We start from the raw sequence: 19925 nt of genomic DNA on the forward strand, positions 1-19925 counted from the left end.
ATACCTATGTTGACTATGATAGGGTGTGTCATTATTTTTATTCGACATTAATGTTTTATATCATCAACCTCTCCCCATCACTCGTCACTAAGAAAGGTTTTATGCTAATAAATATTTTGATTGTCCACTGCCTTTAATGTGTTTTGTGCATATCGACAACATATGATCGAAGTTCAAGTGACATACCTTGCGACTGATTGCCCTTGTATTCATAGAACTTAGGTTTTGTTTTTCCAGTTTGTGTCAGTTGTAGAAAAGGCTCGTACGCAGCTTCGGGGGCCTTACGTTGTTGCGATCAAGAAAGAGACATGGATTCTAACAACTTGCCTGAAAAGCCTCTGATCTGGTCAAAGAAGAACTCAAGCAAAAATGGTTGGCGTTGGTTTTTGGCGGGAACGCTCCTTAACCTTACTGTAACATCACTGATTGTTGGGTCGATGCTGTTCTATGTACACGAAGAACTGAAGTATGTTAAGGTAAGCATACTCTGGAACGAGACATTCCTATATTGTTATCGTTGTATATATCTGGCATGAAACCAAAGAATGAATTAACAAAAGTGAACTTGATAACTGGTAGCTCGCAACCCTGTTGTGGAAAGTGGAGCATTATGTGACCCAGAAACACTGGGATGAACTCCTACTCTTCCACAATGAGTGTTTTGAGTTCTTTAATGGCATCTTGCTCAAGAACACACGTGCCACGACCGGGACTCGAACCCACACACATGCCAATCAGAAACATAACAGGTTGAGTCCGGTGCTTGCAACCGCTGGGCCTCGTCAAGCCACATAACCAGACTGGTTGACGAGGACGAGCTAGGACACCATGCCGGTAATTAGATTCAATCCAATACTCACGAGATTTTGATTAATTCCCTCTGGGATAGCTGCCTCTGGGATATGGCTTCCAAATATATATATACCAAATCAAACAACATACATGCCTAATGTCTAATTTAACAATAATAAGCCAGCAGTGTAAATTAGTGTTTGTTGATCTGGGAAATGTGGGTTTAACTTGAATTTAGGACCAGTTACTTTCACATGAAGACCGCTTGTTTATCTTGGAAAATCACGTCATCACAAACGACGCCACTGTGCAACAAGGTACTCCCAAAGTGAATGGTCAGACTTCGAATAAAGCCCAACTGCGAATACGGAGAGATCATGAACCACAGATGTCAACTGAGCACCATGCTGAGGGGAATATGACGTTTCAATCGGGTATTCATACTCACCAAACTGGTAAGAATTAAAGGAAAAATGTGTATGTTAAAGAGTTGTCCTTGACACTCGTCAGTAGCAAAGATTAAAAAACAACGTTTGATTTTAGTTTAAAGCTTTCTGATTGCGAAGACTTTACATTTACCATTTGTTAAACAGATGTTTCCCTCTGTATGAGAAAAACTGGAGTTGACAAACCTAAAATAAGCATAACAGCTGATTTGTATTGTTAAAAAATAAATTTAAGTTAAGGACACTAGTTTTCTGGCGATGACAAGGGATTGAGACTCGAGTCAAGTCTATGTTGTCCCCCATAGTGTCCATGTCAGTGAAGGTAAGTGAAGGTTTGTCAGGTTTCCTCTTCCCATGCTAAGGGACTAATGGAAAAGTTTTTGATTTGTTTTGCTCCTGAATCATTTGCTAGCAAAAAGCATCCTTCTCTGCCTGCTTTTTGTTAAGAGCTTGGGCAGGTTCCCATTATATAGGACATTGTTGGTCATATCTTGACCACAATTGAGGTTTAGAGCATTCAGTTTTGAAAAAGAGCCTTGTGTAGCACCCGTTTATCTGCTTTTCTAGTTTATGAATCAGAGTCCATGCATCACAACCGTCTAACAGCACGGAATCTATACTGTTGCATAGAAGAGGCGCCCTTTGGGATCCTTTAGGAACTTGGTACAATTTCCTCTGGAAAAAATCGAATTTCGAGGGAACGAAACACTTTTGAAAAGTCCAATGAGCCCGGTCCTGACATAGTTATAAAGAATTGTTCTTTACACTGATGGATATTTTATATTTCAGACCCACTTCATGGTCTTTACTCTCCAGTATTAACTTGCCGAGACGGAAAAGATGGGAAGGATGGCAGAGACGGTCGTGACGGAAAGAACGGAGAAGTTGGACGGGATGGAAGAGACTGCCATCAGGGACAACCCACTAGTCCATTACAACCCATTGGACCGGGACCACCCGGCGAGCCAGGACCACCCGGTGAGACAGGACTTCCTGGTGAGCGAGGCCAACCCGGTAAGCAAGGACCAAGTGGTGAGGCAGGACAACCTGGTGAACGAGGGCCTCGCGGTGAGCCGGGACCTTCTGGTGAGACAGGACCAACTGGTGAGACAGGACAAAGTGGTGAGGCGGGACAACATGGTGAAAGAGGACCAAGCGGTGAACCAGGTCCAAAAGGAGAACAGGTAATTTTTCACAACATCTATTAAATTGTTCACAACTTGATTTATTGTTTACATGTTCAAATTGCAGCAGGGTACATGTTTAGTTCCTTATTTTCGTACAATCCCTTTGTATGTAACCACAAGTACTTTTTGTTTTAGGCTGTAATCAAAAATAGACCAAAGTAAGTGCTAATAGTAATAGCGAGTGCTAATAACATTATACTGTTGCAGTACTCGCACTCGGCTAGCACATAACTTCCCTCAGTGTACCTCAATAGTCGACTCTGTGAACTCAAATTCTAATTCGCGTGGTCAACATTTCGATACTTTTCTCAATTCGGAGATAAAATCGATTATGTGGTTCGCCGTAAAGAAGCAACGCAATGGCCGCCATATGGTCTGCGTATCAGAGCAACCGAGTACCATCTGAAAAAGAGTCTTAGATCGGATATTCTGATTTATGTTGTGTCGGTTGAAATACTGTAAGATTGCAAAAGTGGAAGCCTTTTACTTGCATTTTGTAAAAAATAGTGTTAATGTTTTAGTTTCGTTTCAATGATTGCATAGAATGAAGGCGTTGTGTGGTTCTGTGGAAAGGTGAAACTGAATATTGATTAATAATTCTTTTAAAGGTAACCAGTTTAAGCACAATTATAGCCATCGTGTGTTTTATACCAATGTTTGTAGGTTATTTCTCTTAATTGAGCTAAATTCGAAATCGGGAACCGAGCGGCCTGGGGGCTCGGCCAACTCTGATGTTGGATCTCAGATTTCGTGAAGTATAAATAACTTGTTTGTCTATGATATGGCAGGGGCGTAGTTCTTCAGGACCGACATACATTCGGTGGGGAAGAACCACTTGCCCAAACCAGGCAGGCACAGAGCTCGTATATCAAGGTAGGTTTCTTTCGAGACTTGTGTCGAACTTTAGCGCTACCGTCACAAAGAGTCGTGCTCTTGTAGTGCCACTCATTTACATTATTCACATATAACTGTACAGGAGTCCTGCACTATGCAAAAATGCTAATATCAAGAGGATTTTCTTGACAGGTTATGGTGCTGGTGCATATTATACACATAAGGGAGGGACTTCGGATCTCTTATGTCTCCCAACTGATCCAGATGTACCTGCGTCATACAGAGATGGATTCCAAGGTAACTCACGCCTTTATGGAATGGAATACGAAGTCAACACATTTGACCCATTTTCTCACGAGAATTCCGAAGTTATTCACGACCATGACGTGCCGTGCGCGGTGTGTCGTCTCACCAATCGAGGCACTCAGGTGTTATTTCCCGCCAATAACGAATGTCCTGACAACTGGACAAAGGAATATAAGGGTTACCTCATGTCAGCTCACTATACCTTTGGGAGGCAGCAAGCTGTCTGTGTGGATGAGGCACCGGAGGCTATCCCAGGCAGTCAGGCCAATGTTAACGGGGCGCTCCTTTACTTGATGGAAGCTGGATGCGGGTCTCTCCAGTGCACTCCGTATGTTGATGGTCGTGAAATACAGTGCACGATCTGTAGCATTTGAATAAGGGAATCAATGTGTGGTGAAGAGGTTTTCAACTAGTGGTTTAAACCCAAGCCTGGTTCTTGATAATTTTATCGAGACGAAGTCGAGGTAAATTATTAAGAACCAGACCTCGGCGGGTTTAATCCACTAGTTGAAAACCGATTCAACACACTTTGATTCCCATTCATAAACACCTTTTCGGTCAAAAAACATAAACACTTTTGGTCAAAAAGTTATAATTGTTCAATGATTTCTTTCAACACAACACCCCTCCAGCTATGAAATGGTAAGGCCCTCCGCCGCCGTCGGGTAAACAACTCCTTATAAGGGAATGCTGTGCGCGTCGCGGGTATCGCGTGATGTATCACAACAGTCCTGTCCCGGTGTGGCGGTTTCAACTTTCCGCCGTGTTCAGTTTTCCGAATGACCAAATACGGTAACATGACGTCATGCGATGCCTGCGCACAGCAAGCGAAAGTAGTCAATTTTTAGTGCCGTATTGAGTCATCCGTGTTACTCTCCGGTAGCTGTCATGGCTGCGTCCAGAGTACGAGCGGCGAACGCGAATTTGGTGTGAAGACCAAGCAAATTATCCTGTATTTAACCAGTGGCACAAGCAGTGTGACCTGCTTAAAGTTGTTCGCATGAATAGGTGTAAAGATGGGGCAAAAGAATGTGACTAAACAGAAAAGAATCGTAATAGAAACAATGGGAGACTTTCTGGGACGATAGAGGGCAGCAGACTTACCGGGTAAATCCATTGTTCTCAGAATTATGCGCATGTTCAGAACTACGTAAACAATGGAAATTTACCCGGTATGTCTGCTGCCACCTAGCGTTGGAAAGTCTCCTATTTGGGGTCACTGATAGAACTACGGTAGTCGCCAGGGTACTCGCGGAGGTATTTTTGTCTGACTACGTCACCCGGAAAACTGAACACGCCGGAAAGCTAAAACCGTTCGAACAACGTGCTGAAATGTCCGGCTACGTCACCCCGAAAACTGAACACGGCGGAAGACTGAAACCGCCACACCTGCCGTTGCTCTCGACCAATAGGAAGAAATTGTCTTATAAGCACACTTGAGGGCGTGTGTGAAGCAATTTCACGTGATTTATAGTATAAAGAGAAGAGTTTGCGGGTTTTTATTAATAATCTATTTAGCCACTGTACTGGACAAAAAAAACTATAGGACAAGAATATTCGACGCTGAAAGCGAAACCAAACTATTAAAAATACGCCAATTGGATCAAGTTTGTATCTTCGCTCTGCGCAAGCGCCTCATCTATAGGTGCTGGGGAAGGGCTGACGTTTGTTTACATGCGCATTGTGGCATTCAATCCTCCTGACCTGAATAAACCCTTAGACTTTATTCAAGTCCCGTTCTCCTGTGAGAGGTTCCTAAAGCATATTGCGCCATGCGCCAACTATAGCCAACTAGCAAACAGAGCATCAAAAAACAATAGTTTTCTGGCGATGGCACGGGATAGGGACTTGAGTTAAGTCTAAATAAACCCCTGGTTTACACCTGTCTTCATGTTAACGAAAGATTCGATTTTCAATAAAAATTTTGCCCTTTTGTATAAAACCATGATTGAAAATAATGATTGTCATTCTTTGCGTTGTATTAAAAATAGGACTCGATTCCAATTTCAGTTCTTACTTTTGGTTTCAAAAGGATCGTTAACGTTCTTGTCGTTGTTGGACTCCCTTGATCAAATGAAAAGGTCATTACGGCTAAAACAAAAGAAAACTCGTCTGAGTAATAACTTTAGAAGGATTTAGCGTATCAACTCCAAACTTGGTTCGTCTTGGAATTCCTCAGAAGCCTTTTGTTTTTGTAATTGTAAGGATCACTCATGATGGCTAAAACAAAATAAATGTTGTCCAGGCAATTTCTCAACAATGAGATTAATCTATGCAGGGCATTGTTTGTCAAAACATTCGTGTTTCCTATACACTGGCTTAAGCGCACGTATCTACCAAACAAGGTACTCAAGGCGCTGAGTATATACAAACTTTCAGGAAGATAGGTTATTGCAGTGATGCATTCTGAGACCCAATTATTTAGCACCTTATAAGGGTTTACATTGTGCTATACGGCACATGCTGCGCCACAGCCACGGAACACCGGGGCGAACCCCTTCTCTTTTTTTGATAAGTGCACTGGTTCTTTATACATGCGTTACACAACACATGGGACCAATGGCTTTACGTCCCGTCCGAAGGACACGAAGCAATGGTCAAGTGTCTTGCTTAAGGACACAAGTGCATGGCTCGATCACCACCTCTTCACGTTGGTACCAACATTAGCTCCCCGTTTATTTATATTTTTAATTTTAAATCTTTAGACATACACAATGATTACAAGTTGGACATGGGCTGTGCACCCACAAGACACCATAGCAACAGGAGAAAGGGACAACAATATCAAAAATAAAAAAATAAACATAGCCAAACACGAATGGACTAAAAACCCTCGAAAGCCAAAATAAAACTGGTACAGAGAACATCTTTCAAAACAATGAAGCAGGAGCTAAGGCAAAAATAAAATAAAATTAAACATGCAAAAAAAAAAAAAAAACACATCAGTAACAGGTCCATCCTCAGCAACATTCCAAAGGACTTGTAATCGCCCCCCCCCTCAGTCCAAATTAAAACTGGAACCAAAGAACATCTAATATAACCATGAAGCAGGAACCGGGTCAATTAAACATTACAATTAAAAACAAGCAGCGCAAACATGCAAATTACTGAAAAACTAAAAGTTCCTCCCACGGCTCTACAAACGAAAGGACTTTAAAAAACAAATTAAAAAAATGAAACAAAAACATCTTTTAAAACCATGAAGCAGGAACTAACAAAATTAATTAAACATTTAATTAAAACCACTAGCACTAACATACTAAAAGTTCCTCCCTCCCTTATGACTGATTGTAAGATACTTTCTGATTAAAGACACCGGACAGCTTTGGTTATTGTCAAAGACAGTCTTCTCACTTTGTGTATCTCAACATGCGTAAAATAACAAACCTGCGAAAACGTTGCACTCATTATTGGGCTTCCTGGTTGTGAGAGAAGAAAAACACCCTCTTTGCACAAGTTGTGCGTTTTCAGATGCTTGAATTCGAGACCTCAGCTGAGGTCTCGAATTCAATTCAAATATTATTTTAATGGGCTTAATGGTCATCAATTTGCAAGAGAATAATGAAAGAAAAAACACCCTGGTCAGATGCATAATAAAAAGTTTCAGATGAAGCATTTTATTATTTGAGAGGGGAACTATTTCTTTCTCAAAAACTGAGTTTCTTCAGAGGCAGCCGTTTCTCACAATGTTGATATTATCAACGGCCCTCCATTGCTCGTTAACAAGTAAGTCTTTCTGCTTACAATTATTTTGAGTGATTGCAAATAGTCACCAGTGCCTTTAAGAACATAGCGTTTACAGTCAGCAACTGAAGGAGAGCCAATGTATCATCTTGATCAAAACGATCAATAGACTTTCCCAGCCTCTAGGTCGAGGTTTACTACCAGGCGTCCCAATTGGATTTAATTTGTTCACTGTAAAGAACAGTCGCGGTAACTCCCCCCCCCCCAAAAAAAAAAAAGTCCAACGGAAAGACGGCTTATATAGACGGCTTAATAGCTTAATAGCTTAAAATTTGTTTGGTAACAATGAAGACCGAGGTGTTGAGCATTAAATGATCGACGCACACATTTTGTGCGTCTATCAATGGCATAAGTGTTAAATTTGAGTATAGTATAACCATTGCTCCCATCACCGTCTTAAAGTTTGAGCTCAATAATGTAATGTGTTTTCTTTTGATGTACTTGTATACAACTTGGATGCTGGTGTTGACTCAGGGATTTGGTTTTCTTCCAAGAAGAAGAGTAACTGGCAGTTTCAGCTTTGTGTTAGCGCCCTCTGGAGAACCATCTAAGCCCATGATGTCCATCAATCTATACAAGCAAGTAGAAACGAAGATCGAAGAACAAAATAAATACGTTCCTTTGTCTTTGAAACAGGGGTTTGAGTCGGCGGTGTCAGAGATAAAGTTGCCTCGCGGAGACTCTCTCTCTCTCCAATTGTAAATTAACATTGGCTAGAGGACAAGGATTCAAAAGAGGGCGCTCTAGGAAAGAGGGGACACAGGATACCCTTGTGGGGGGGGGGGGGGGGGGGTCTCTCCTGCCACATTTTGAACAACATTTGGTGCTTGATTGTGATTTGCACCCTCATAATAATTATGTGTTCATTGTGTTCTTTAAATCTCATCAGGATTGCTTCAGAGGCTGAGGATTTGAAAGTGGGAGGTGGGGGGGGGGGGGGAGATGTTACTTCTGTACAAGAGGCAGAAATGGAAAAGAATGGGAACATCAGGGGGGGGGGCGGGACACACCGGCATTCACATATCGGACATGTTTTAGTTAATAATCCATTTTGCAGTCTGTGCTCAAGTTGCATCTCGGGCAACACATTTCTGGACGATAATGACTAGGTTACATGAAGTTTTAATTAACATGAGTCGTGAGACGAAACACCACTAACTTCTTTCTGTCACGGAAGAAGGAAATATGGGGGAAAGGGGGTACCCCTAGACTTGTGATCTGTTATTGTAGATTTTAGTATACCTGTGTGACGATAGTCAATACGGTATTACCTGAAACAGCGCCCTCTTTTGAATTAATGTCCACCAGATCGCAAGTAAGGGCCGCGTTTTGCGTAGCTGATGCAGAAAAATAACTTCGATCTCAGACTTTAAATCAAATGTAGAGTACTCGAATTTGTAATAATACACTTTTTAATCATTTATTATGCGCAAGTTTCAAACAAAAATAATTGTTCGTAAAAAAAGTTCAGATGCCAACAGTTATTTCACAAAATTTAAAAAAGGAACAATCAAAAGTTCATTACAAACCAAACGGTGATTCATTACGATGACGTTGATAAAAGTAACTTCGGCTGAAAAATAGACTTGTGGACAAGTCGTTAAATGTCTCTCGCGGTGAAAGCCTAATTCCGACTCTATTCCGAATCGATCCCCGCGATATTCTCACGAGACTTCTGGCCCCGCGAGGCTACTGCTCTCACGACTACGGTCCCATTTAGAGGGGAGTAGAATTTGGCAACCAGCAGTTCGCGCGAGAGCAGTGATCTCGCGAGAGCACCGCCACAATTCGACTATCTCACCGCGGCAGACCATTAAAGACTTGTCCACAAGTCTAGCTGAAAAGGGACTCACTTGTCTTGTAGGTCTTTGGCAAGGTCTTGACCCCCAGGAATCTGTCTAGTGTAATGTTGATAGCCAGACCAGGACCGTACATACTTCACATACAGTGCCATTGTGGAGTCCATCAACAACTCAATAGTGTCATCTCTGAATAAAAAAAACAGATCAAGAATCATGAACCATCAAGGGCTGGATTTTATAAAGATCTAAGAATGATCTTAAGGCAATACAAAGGCATTTAACCAGCATCAAATTCAAGCAATCTCGCATGCAGAAGAGAAGAAAACCTGATCTCATTCATTTTTTTTCTGGTGACAGTGATCGTTCCTAGAATAATGTCTCTTGTGTTGCGAAGTGTTTCCCACAGTTACGGGCCTTTCCCCACTTGGACTTCAGTAGGATGTCGTGGGTGAGCGGATAAGAGCACCGAACTCAAGCTCAGGTTCAAATCCCGGTCATGACACCTGTGTCCCTGAGCACAATACTTAACTATAAAAGTGTCTGTCTACTATGAGCTGACCCTCATTCAGCTCATAGTAAACAGGCACTTTTGTTATTGACTAACGCCGGCTTGGCGGTCGGGGCACCATACCCACGAAAAGCAGCAAGCTGCACATCAATGGATGATGTCATCGTCAGCCAATCACCGTGCAGGAAAACCATGCTGTTTAATGGTTGATTTTTTCTTACCGGGAGTTTTGGACTACCGGTGGAAATCGCTGTATCCTGACTGGACTATAGCTACGATCCGGTCTCACTTTTAACATTTCCGGGAAGAATATGAATTAATCTACCCATATATACTAGTTGGGGACTGTTGCCGACATTCATAACAGGTAAACTTGCCGTGTTTTGTGACTTGGTTTCTTTCTTTGTGAAGCCATTTTTTACTTACAAATTTCTCTTTTTAAAATTCGAACTCCACCGATTTTCTTCATACAAAACGAGATATGCTCTTCATTTCAATGGACTGCTACATATTTTCTGTCAATACTTTTCAGACAAGGCCGAAAAAGACTGAATTTCAGAAGCCCTTAATTAAATATATAGTAATTATATATTCACACAGGGGTCACGCACGAAAAACGATGAATAAGTTCCAGATAAAAGGAAAAGAAATGTGGTGACCTGCGGGTAGACTGTCCGTAGGTAAATCGACCGTTTTAAGTGAAATGCGGACTGATGCGGACTGACAAAGATGAGCTAACATCCAATGTACATTTAATTGCCATAGTCTAAGGGCGTTGTTGAAAGAGTGTGACGTCAGATGCAAGTATGACTAAGTCTCCTCGTTAGTCTTGGATCACACAATCATCAAACTATCTATTAACATCAATAATATGTGAGGATTTGTAAACATTTTGTTTTAAATCTTTTTAGCAGTTTGTACCCAAATACTTCATAAAATTATAAGTGACATGTTTACCATTTTGACACCTGCTAAATCTTTAGCATCAAACACACAAGAACCTAAACATGTTTTAGGTTATAAAACGGATGCTTTGTTGAAATTCTAAACACTGTTTTAACAGTGATATAATAGGTGACGCTGATGTCAATCGTACTTGTCTATGCACAAAGAACAACTATTGTTCGTCTGTATCCCCAGTGAGGGCGCTGTTTGGGAATGTTACGTCATATGCAGTGGGTCATTTGGTATCTGCATTGTTTAAGGTACATAATGGTACAGCAATGAGAGTTTACCTGATATTGTCTTCGTATGGTATGCGCGTCTCATCCGTTTTGCCTTCAAGTGATTTCACACAGTCGGTGGTATACGGTCGTAAAGTCACAGAGTCCATCTAAAAGGATTAAAATGTTCGTCATAATTACCATGTGTGTATCTACTTGCCAGGTAGAGTTTGTTCTTAGAGAAACTGTCTTGCGTAATTCTACTACCGAGGAGTAGATTGTTCGGGTGCTCGGGAGACTTCTCAGTTCTGAAAAGAACTCGGATGGTGTAGAAAAAAACTGGGACTTATATCTCTTCAGTCTCCTGATGATGACTAGAGCAAGCTAGTCGAAATGTTGAGACCAATATAAGAACTAACTCCGTGGTAGTACAGTTAATTACGATCCTATAAGCTAAAGTAGTACTACTTTAGCTTATAGGATCGTAAGTACATAATAATTACGATCCTGTAAGCTAAAGTAGTACTACTTTAGCTTATAGGATCGTAATTAAATGTACTTTAGCTTATAGGATGGTAATAGTTAGCCCTGGCGGCCTTACACTTTCGTATTGTACTACATGGTTAGGATCAATATTAGCTCTTTGTGACGTCAGCACACACTCATGCAGCTGGTAGTACAGCATAGGGATAGCCCTGGCGGCCTTACACTTTCGTATTGTACTACAGTGCACAGAGGAAGAGTCCTATATAGGGCTAGGTAATAGTGTTTATTAGGGGATCTCAAAAATACGCTAGATTTTTTACCGTACCGGTAAGTGAGTCGCGGCTGACTGCTAATGTAAAATGGATCTTAGTGCTTTGTGAACTCCAGCCTTGGCCATCAAACTATTTTGTGCAAAATATTAATGGCGTCAGTATAGTAAGCCTTTTTTTTAGTAGACTGAAACGAAAACCCAATTTTCAGTCAATTACTGGTTCATTTGTTGTGCAGTAACAGGTGATACCCTTCAAGTTATAGTCTCAAACGGCCCGAATGACATGATCTTTGACCTTTTAGGCAGTGTATTGCATGGACTCTGAATCTCTTTTTAGAACACTGTATAAATATACAGATATTGCGGTTTTCTGTAGCGTCACTAAATTAACACAATTAACAAACCAATTACGTTTTCTGTCAAATGTGCCAAACTATCCCTACAACGTCTGTAAATGTTTTACCTTTTACAAGACTAATTAATGAATTTCAGTATCATGACGTTTATGTCATTTTCGGCAAATTATTTTGGGGTTCGAGCCCCAGTCATGGCAATTGTTTCCTTGAGCAAGGCACCTATAACAATCTGCTTCATAAAAGTTGAGACGGTAGTGCAGTCTGATCTCACATCCAGGCTCCAAGTGGATGATACAGTTGCCTATCCTTATGGACTGTTAAGGTTGACCCTGTTTCAGGTACAGTAGTAGGTTATACGTACCCCTGGTGACACTGTTGATCGGGGTCGGAACCCCAAACCGGTTTAAGTGTAGCCCTCACCTTAAAGTGGCCGTCCGGGCTTGTTAGGTTGGCGATATAACTCCAATTGGTCTGGGTTCTTTTTGAAGGCAGAAACACAACGTCAACAGATTCACATTTAACTTTTCACGGTTTAAAGATAATGATGGTAGAAAGCTTCCCTTAAAATATTACTTACTGAAGTGCTGTAGTTTTCTTTAAGAAAATTAGTAAAACAAGCCACGAAAATTATTCTAGCATAGGGCCAAAAACTTATTTTCGTAACATTTGTTATTCATTTCTTAAAAAAAAAACATATTCACCTCAGCAAGTAATGTTATAAGGGAAGCCTTCTACTATCATTATTTTTAAAGTGTGTAAGTTTATTGTAAATCTGTGGAAATTGTGCTTTGTGTTACAAAAAGTACCAAAATCCTTTAAAGGGAAGGTACACGTTTGGTAGTTACTCAAAACAAATATTAACTTAACAACTGACTTTGTAACGAGCATTGGAGAGCTGTTGATAGTATCACACATTGTGGGAAACAACTCCCTCTGAAGTAACGTAGTTTTTGAGAAAGAGGCAATTTCTCACTAAAATAATAAAAGACTTCTAGCTAGAAGTCTTTTATTCATATCTGAAAGCACATAAATTCGTCCGACAAGGGTGTTTTTTCTTTCATCTTTTTCTCCCAACTTCGATAACCGATTGAGCCCAAATTTTCACAGGCTTGTTATTTTATGCTTATGATGGGAAACACGTGAGAAGATTGGTCTTTGACAATTCCCAAACGTGTACCTTCCCTTTAACAAAAGGGGGAAAAACCGCAGACAATTCCTACTGATTACCTCAATGACAGTCTGCCTGATTTTCTCATTCTTGCCCACATCACCTTCGACACATGGATGTATTTTGTTGTACCAATAAATGGCTATGCAACCAGACGGCTTCAAAACCCTATCAGCCTCTTTGAAGAATGCCTCTTTGTCAAACCAATGAAATGAGGTAGCACAAGTCACGAGGTCCACAGAGTTGTCATCAGCAAACAGTAGATCCTCTGCACTTCCAACTCTGTCATAATAAAATTACAACAGAGAACAGCGCCTTCTTTTATTGATTCAGGTATTTTTCAAAATGTCCACAGATTTAAAATTAAACTAACACGGTTTGAATGTAACGACAGTAGAAAGCTTCCCTTTAAATATTACTTACTGTGGTGCCGACAGGAGTAAAACAAGTCGCAAAATAGTTTTCGTCTCAGTGAAACGAAATTATTTTAGCTCTTAAAAATGTATTTATATCATAACATACCATAACTGGTTAATACGTTTTTACAGGCTCAAACTGAGACGAAAATTATTTTCGTGACATTGTTTTACTCATTAATTTTGTCAAAAACTACAGCACCTCAGTAAATAAGGGAAGCTTTTTACAATCCTTATATTCAAACTGTGTAAGTTTAATGTAAATCTGTGTACATTGTGATTTATTTAAAAAAAGTACATAGACCCTTTAATGTATATAATGTATAAAAAGAGTGAAAATTCCACTCTCTTGAGTGGTGGTGTCACTTTCGCTCTTATGAGACTCTTCCTGGGTGAAATTGGAACGAACTTTATTCTAAATCTAGTTGAAAATACCCGTATTTCACTCTAAAAAGAGCTGTCTGTCATGTGGCACTTTGCAAGAGTGGTATGGCGGAAAAAACGATTTTCCCTCACAAAAAATTACATCAAGGGAGTACCTTAAATTTAGAAGATTGTAAATACGTTTAAGGGTAGCATGTGATCGATTTCACAAAGAACTTACGACTAGTCATAGTAGACATTAGAAACTTAAGGCTAGTCCTAAGTCAGGACGAGCAGTTCGTCACAACTCGATTAAAGACACTGGACACTATTGGTAATTGTCAAAGACCAGTCTTCACACTTGGTGTATCTCAACATGTACATAATATAACCAACCTGTGAAAATTTGAGCTCAATCGGTCGTCGAAGTTGCGAGATAATAATGAAAGAAAAAACACCCTTGTCACACGAAGTTGTGTGCTTTCAGATGCTTGATTTCGAGACCTAAAATTCTGAACTTGAGGTCTCGAGGGAGCCGTTTCTTACAATGTGTTATACCATCAACCTCTCCCCATTACTCTTTACCAAGTAAGGTTATATGCCAATAATTATTTTTAGTAATTACCAATAGTGTCCACTGCCTTTAAAGACTAGTCCTAACTCTTTGTGAAATCCACCATCTGACGTCACACTTCGAGACGCTCGTGAATAACGCCAGATACCTACCAGCCTTGAGCACCTGGCAGGATCCTACCAGCCGGCAGGCCAGCCTTGAGCGCCTGGCAGGATCCTGCCAGATGCACCCTTGACCTCGCATCCATTTCACAGGGAGATTCGCAGTCAAATCACACGTTTACATTTATACAATCATAGTGAATAAAACAACATTACATTATGTACAATCATTTTGCACACGCTGCAATGCCAACCGAAAGTGCAAGCTGACAAATCACATCACCTCGGACCAATCTTTCTCTCTCCCCTTTTTCTGAAGCAAAGGGGGGGGGGGGGCAGGCATGCGCCCACGCCCCATTGGTCCGCGCCTGACTATGTTTTTTTTTCTGATCAGGAGTGTGTTCGAGTCCCATGAGTCTTGCTTCGTCCTTCGGTCGAAACGTATGCCGCGCCAGGTCCCGTGTGTTGAGTAATGCTTGTAAAAGAAGTTGCACTATTGTAAAGAGAGGGGTTTACCCTGGTGTTTCTGGCAAGGTCTGGTAGCAATAATATAGGCATACAACTCATTACCTTGTATACCCCGCAAGTGTATATTATGGTTGCTTTGTCTCATAAAATCACTCATAAACAAGCTCCATCCAGTTTGATATTTCGGCGCCAGTATGGTCAACATGACAGACATAACGATCAAACTAAATGGGCCACCAACTTTAAAACCAAAACAACTTGTAATACATGCCTCATTGGCTGATGTTTAAAGACACTGGACACTATTGGTAACTGTCAAAGACCAGTCTTCTCACTTGGTGTATCTCAACATAATATGCATAAAATAACAAACCTGTGAAAATTTGAAGATAATAATGAAAAAAATAAACACCCTTGTCACACGAAGTTGTGTGTTTTTTATGGTTAATTTCGAGATCTCAAATTCTAAATCTGAGGTGTCGAAATCAAACTCGTTGAAAATTACTTCTTTCTCGAAAACTATGTCACTTCAGAGGGAGCCGTTTCTTACAATGTTTTTGACTATCAACCTCTTCCTATTACTTGTCACCAAGTAAGGTTTTATGCTAATAATTATTTTGAGTAATACACAATAGTGTCCACTGCCTTAAAGTCTAGAAATACAATAGTACAATAGGATATATCAAACATTTTAACTTACTGGAATTCAACATTTGTTGGTTTATCTGTTCGTCGTCTACCTGCTTCAGTTTGAGCTTTACTCACATCAACACCGACAACTCTTTCAAAGTGTGGGGCCAGCGGTATCGTGTTTTGACCACTTCCGCATCCTACGTCAAGGGCTAACGTCTGAGGTGGCAATTTCTAAAGTATTAAAGCACGTGAAATATTGTAGCTGGTTATATAATATTAATTATTGGTTATTATATCGTGCTTCACACAACATTATTACCCCATATATGGCCAGCACATAAACGCCACAAGAGGAGTTGCATTTCTTCAAAACATATAAATTTAAAGACACTGGACACTATTGGCAATTGTCAAAGACCAGTCTTATCACTCTCACTTGGTGTGTCTCAACATAAGCTAGAAAAGTTGTTGGGATGGCGTTATGTTTTAGAACAACTTTTCTCTTCGTGTCAAAATATGTGTGGTGTATTCCGGATTCGAAGCACGACGGCTCGAAGTGTTCGCTGCACAGCGCTGAAAAAGACGTCGGACCGGACCACTATTGCTCTTGCGAGTCTGACTTTCGCGGCCCACAATCGCCCATACTTAGGATCTGCAGGAAACGCATGCAACTTGACCTCATCTTTAGATGTTTTGCTGCATCCAGCAGCAACACGCCTGGTTGGCATTGCCGGAAAAATGCTTTTTTTTCTCGAAACATACAAACTCACGGTTTGGACCACACAATCGCACATGTACTTTGCACGTGTGTTTACTCTATGCATTGCACGCAACGTCTGCCTTAATTGACGCCACAAAAAGGGTAGGCGGAGTCAGCCCCCCCCCCAAACAACTTTATCTATTTGTTAACTTATAAATCGTGACAAACAATTACTCCAAAAATTGTTTTATTGTTCATAAGCATATACTCTTATGTTTGAAAGAAAGAAGACAAAAATATCTTTCCAGCTGCACCACAAAATGTGCAAGATAGGTAGATGCAATTAGTGGTGGTTGGCATGACCCCGTTGTGAAGCACACAAGTGTATATACGCCTGCAAAACCGTGGACCTCCTTATTGTCCCTCTTTCGTTTATACTCCAAATTAACCTTTTTTGCAACAGCTCCCATTGGTTTTCTACACGTTTTCCAACTGTGGACCTTTCCCGAACCTTGGACCCTACTGTCCTCTTTTGTTATAGGTCCCCGGTTTGAATGATACCTATTACTCACTCATCACTCTTAATATTAATCAATATTTATAAAAGACACTAGCTGTAAAAACAAAACAAAAAAACAACAAACGGAATTGTGGTCTCTTAATTTACAATCTGGCAGTATTTTTACAATTTGGCATACTCTCTGAGAATACGCTTTTGGTTTAAATGACTCACAACGCTGCATAAATTCATGAGTTAATTTAGGTCCTTTGTCATCATAAGAGCCATTTCTATCTCCATGATAGAGCCAAACAAGGTCATATTCAATATCAAAAGGCCTATACAAATAGTTGTCTATAAACCGGGGACCTACTGGTAAGGAGGTCAGGGTACCTGGTCGGGTGCAAGGTCACCAGTTGAAAAGTAATGTACAATACAACACAACAATACAATTGTTTTGTTGTAATGTAATGTTAACAACCGATGAGAGCTGTTGCCAAAAGGTGAGGCCGTGTCCGAAACGGCGACTTCGGCTACAGCTACGGCTAGATCGTGCGCGTCTGCCTATTCTTCAACACTGGTAGACGCGCTGATCTAGACGTAGCTGTAGCCGAAGTCGTCGTTTCGGACACGGCCTTAGTGTAAAAATTGTAGTACATGTAAGGGTATGTACATGTACATCTATCCCGATTGCAGTGTTTTGGGGCGAGTGTGTATATATGGTGTGACTAAAGTGCTATTCATACGACAGCAATTTAACTGGGGTCCCTTGCTTAATTTTAGCATGTTTGTCAAATGTAGCAATGTTTGACAAGATTTTCCAAAAGAACTTAGAAATATAGGAACAAATTGTTCTCAAACGGGAACGAGGTACATTTTGTAAAATTTCACAACCATGCTAAATTATTATCACGGGACCTTTGCTATACTGATCTCGTGTGAATGTGACTAAGAACATATTGCCCACCAATGTACTGCTGAGCACAACTATATTATCATGCAGAATCGGATTCATGTTCGTATAACTGTATTGTATTTGAGCTGGTAACCGTTTTCTGGCAAGCACATTTTTGCTGTGAGCCTTATAGCTTTTTTGAGCGCTTATGCAGCTCGAGGTCGTTCGTGGTTGTGGACTCCGTCAGTGGTGACTGGCGTCCAGAGCTAGCTAGGTGTAAAACTAAAAAACAGGGAAAAGCTTTGTTATTCGGTTTCTTTTTTCAACGATCGTTCATCAAGCAAGGAAATAGACCTACCTTCAGCAGCAGGTATTGCATGACTCTCTGGATGATTTCTTGCGGCCATTCCGGACGACTTTCTAGATACAGATCGGCATGATTCTTGCCTTCAAATTGGTGGGTGGTTTCAGCCGGAAGAGCCATGGTCTGTGATCTAGTTCCAAGCCTTCAGTAGTTCAGTACGAACCCAAGAGCGCCGAGGGTAACAAAGGCTCGCTATCTGTTGCTGTAAAACACGTGTGAAATCAGCAATGTAATTCGGTATCCGAACACGTCAGATACCTACGGGTATAAAGGTCTGTCTAGAACATAGATTGGGTCTGAAATGTCTACAATGTCATTATCTCACTGGTTATGAGTTGGGTCTGTCTGTAAACGGTGCACGAGGTACACCCGGTCTGTTGTGCACACGTACCTCCACTGACCACCGATCGCAAAAATGACGTCCCTGGTATTATATATAAAGGAGCGGGGTTGTCCAGTGGATATAGATCCAATTTGAAGGTGAGTTTTTAACTAAATATGAAGTTGTGTTTTCTATTCAGTCGTACATACAGTCGTGACAATTGCAGAGCGAGCAACACATCGACACTACTGTGATAGTTTCAGTTTTATCATGCCATTATGTGCAACGCCGGTTGTGGCATGTATGCGTGGTTGTTGTGTTGCTTTGTGTATGAAATACATGCATGGAACTATCACTGCATTGCTTGCGCTGCAACTGTCACGACTGTGTACAACAACTGAACAGGAAACAAACTTTATTTAGTTAAAAACTAACCTTCCAAATCATCTACAAACCACCTCGCACCCTCACGATTTTGAGAGAGATGCCAAGGTCACAACTCACCACCGTTTGCCATCGTGGAAAATATATTTTATATGCCTGGTTGTATGACGTATCACAGGAGAAACTGTAAATCAAAGGGTTAAATACATTCACCATTTGTTGGATAACACCGAAAATGGTTAAACATTTTAACTAGATCATGAATAAAATCATCGCCCAATAAGTGGGCAATTGATAATTATTAAATACCCAGAAAATGGGTAAACAAAAAATTACCCAACTGTTGGTTACCAAAATATACCCAACTATTGATGATGAAATATTACCCAATTATTTGGCAATCAGAGCGCCCAACTTTGATGGGTAATACTTTGCCCATAAGTTGGAGGAGTTCACTATTCGCCCTTAAATGGGTAAAAAGTTGGGCATTTTTTTACCCATTTTTTTACAGTGTGTGAGAGGTTCCTAAAGCATATTGCGCCATGCGCCAACTATAGCCAACTAGCAAACAGAGCATCAAAAAACAATAGTTTTCTGGCGATGGCACGGGATAGGGACTTGAGTTAAGTCTAAATAAACCCCTGGTTTACACCTGTCTTCATGTTTAACGAAAGATTCGATTTTCAATAAAAATTTTGCCCTTTTGTATAAATCCATGATTGAAAATAATGATTGTCATTCTTTGCGTTGTATTAAAAATAGGACTCGATTCCAATTTCAGTTCTTACTTTTGGTTTCAAAAGGATCGTTAACGTTCTTGTCGTTGTTGGACTCCCTTGATCAAATGAAAAGGTCATTACGGCTAAAACAAAAGAAAACTTGTCTGAGTAATAACTTTAGAAGGATTTAGCGTATCAACTCCAAACTTGGTTCGTCTTGGAATTCCTCAGAAGCCTTTTGTTTTTGGAATTGTAAGGATCACTCATGATGGCTAAAACAAAATAAATGTTGTCCAGGCAATTTCTCAAGAATGAGATTAATCTCGACAGGGCATTGTTTGTCAAAACATTCGTGTTTCCTATACACTGGCTTAAGCGCACGTATCTACCAAACAAGGTACTCCAAAGGCGCTGAGTATATACA

The 19925-nt window shown here is 40.6% G+C and overlaps 2 protein-coding genes across 2 annotated transcripts; one reads left to right on the plus strand and one right to left on the minus strand.

The window, feature by feature from the left end:
- Window positions 1-308: 308 nt before the first annotated feature.
- LOC117292418 (collagen alpha-1(XVII) chain-like) lies at window positions 309-3958 on the plus strand. Its single transcript, XM_033774449.1, has 5 exons — window positions 309-476; window positions 1031-1247; window positions 2028-2422; window positions 3214-3298; window positions 3452-3958. The coding sequence occupies exons 1-5, from the start codon at window positions 309-311 to the stop codon at window positions 3937-3939; spliced, it is 1353 nt and encodes a 450-aa protein (XP_033630340.1). The 3' UTR covers window positions 3940-3958.
- Window positions 3959-7291: 3333 nt separating this feature from the next.
- On the minus strand, window positions 7292-18317 carry LOC117292134 (putative methyltransferase DDB_G0268948). Its single transcript, XM_033774061.1, has 6 exons — window positions 18071-18317; window positions 15686-15849; window positions 13123-13345; window positions 10855-10952; window positions 9163-9297; window positions 7292-7879 (listed from the first exon to the last, which is right to left on the minus strand). Exons 1-6 carry the CDS (start codon window positions 18194-18196, stop codon window positions 7780-7782), a joined length of 846 nt encoding a protein of 281 aa, XP_033629952.1. The 5' UTR covers window positions 18197-18317; the 3' UTR covers window positions 7292-7779.
- Between the last annotated feature and the right edge of the window lie 1608 nt (window positions 18318-19925).

Source organism: Asterias rubens, chromosome 7, assembly GCF_902459465.1.
Source record: "Asterias rubens chromosome 7, eAstRub1.3, whole genome shotgun sequence".
Taxonomy (NCBI): Eukaryota; Metazoa; Echinodermata; class Asteroidea; order Forcipulatida; family Asteriidae; genus Asterias; species Asterias rubens.

Bases quoted from the DNA above. Each gene is read 5' to 3' on its own strand.
- LOC117292134 (XM_033774061.1), bottom strand. From the start codon at position 18,196: ATGGCTCTTCCGGCTGAAACCACCCACCAATTTGAAGGCAAGAATCAT. The intron at 9,298-10,854 runs GTAAACTCTCAT...TTTTTTATTCAG, and splicing joins CCATACGAAGACAATATCAG to AGATGACACTATTGAGTTGT. The intron at 7,880-9,162 runs GTGAGTCCCTTT...TTGCTTGTATAG, and splicing joins GCCAAAGACCTACAAGACAA to ATTGATGGACATCATGGGCT.
- LOC117292418 (XM_033774449.1), top strand. From the start codon at position 309: ATGGATTCTAACAACTTGCCTGAAAAGCCTCTGATCTGGTCAAAGAAG. The intron at 477-1,030 runs GTAAGCATACTC...ACTTGAATTTAG, and splicing joins AAGAACTGAAGTATGTTAAG to GACCAGTTACTTTCACATGA. The intron at 2,423-3,213 runs GTAATTTTTCAC...ATGATATGGCAG, and splicing joins CAGGTCCAAAAGGAGAACAG to GGGCGTAGTTCTTCAGGACC.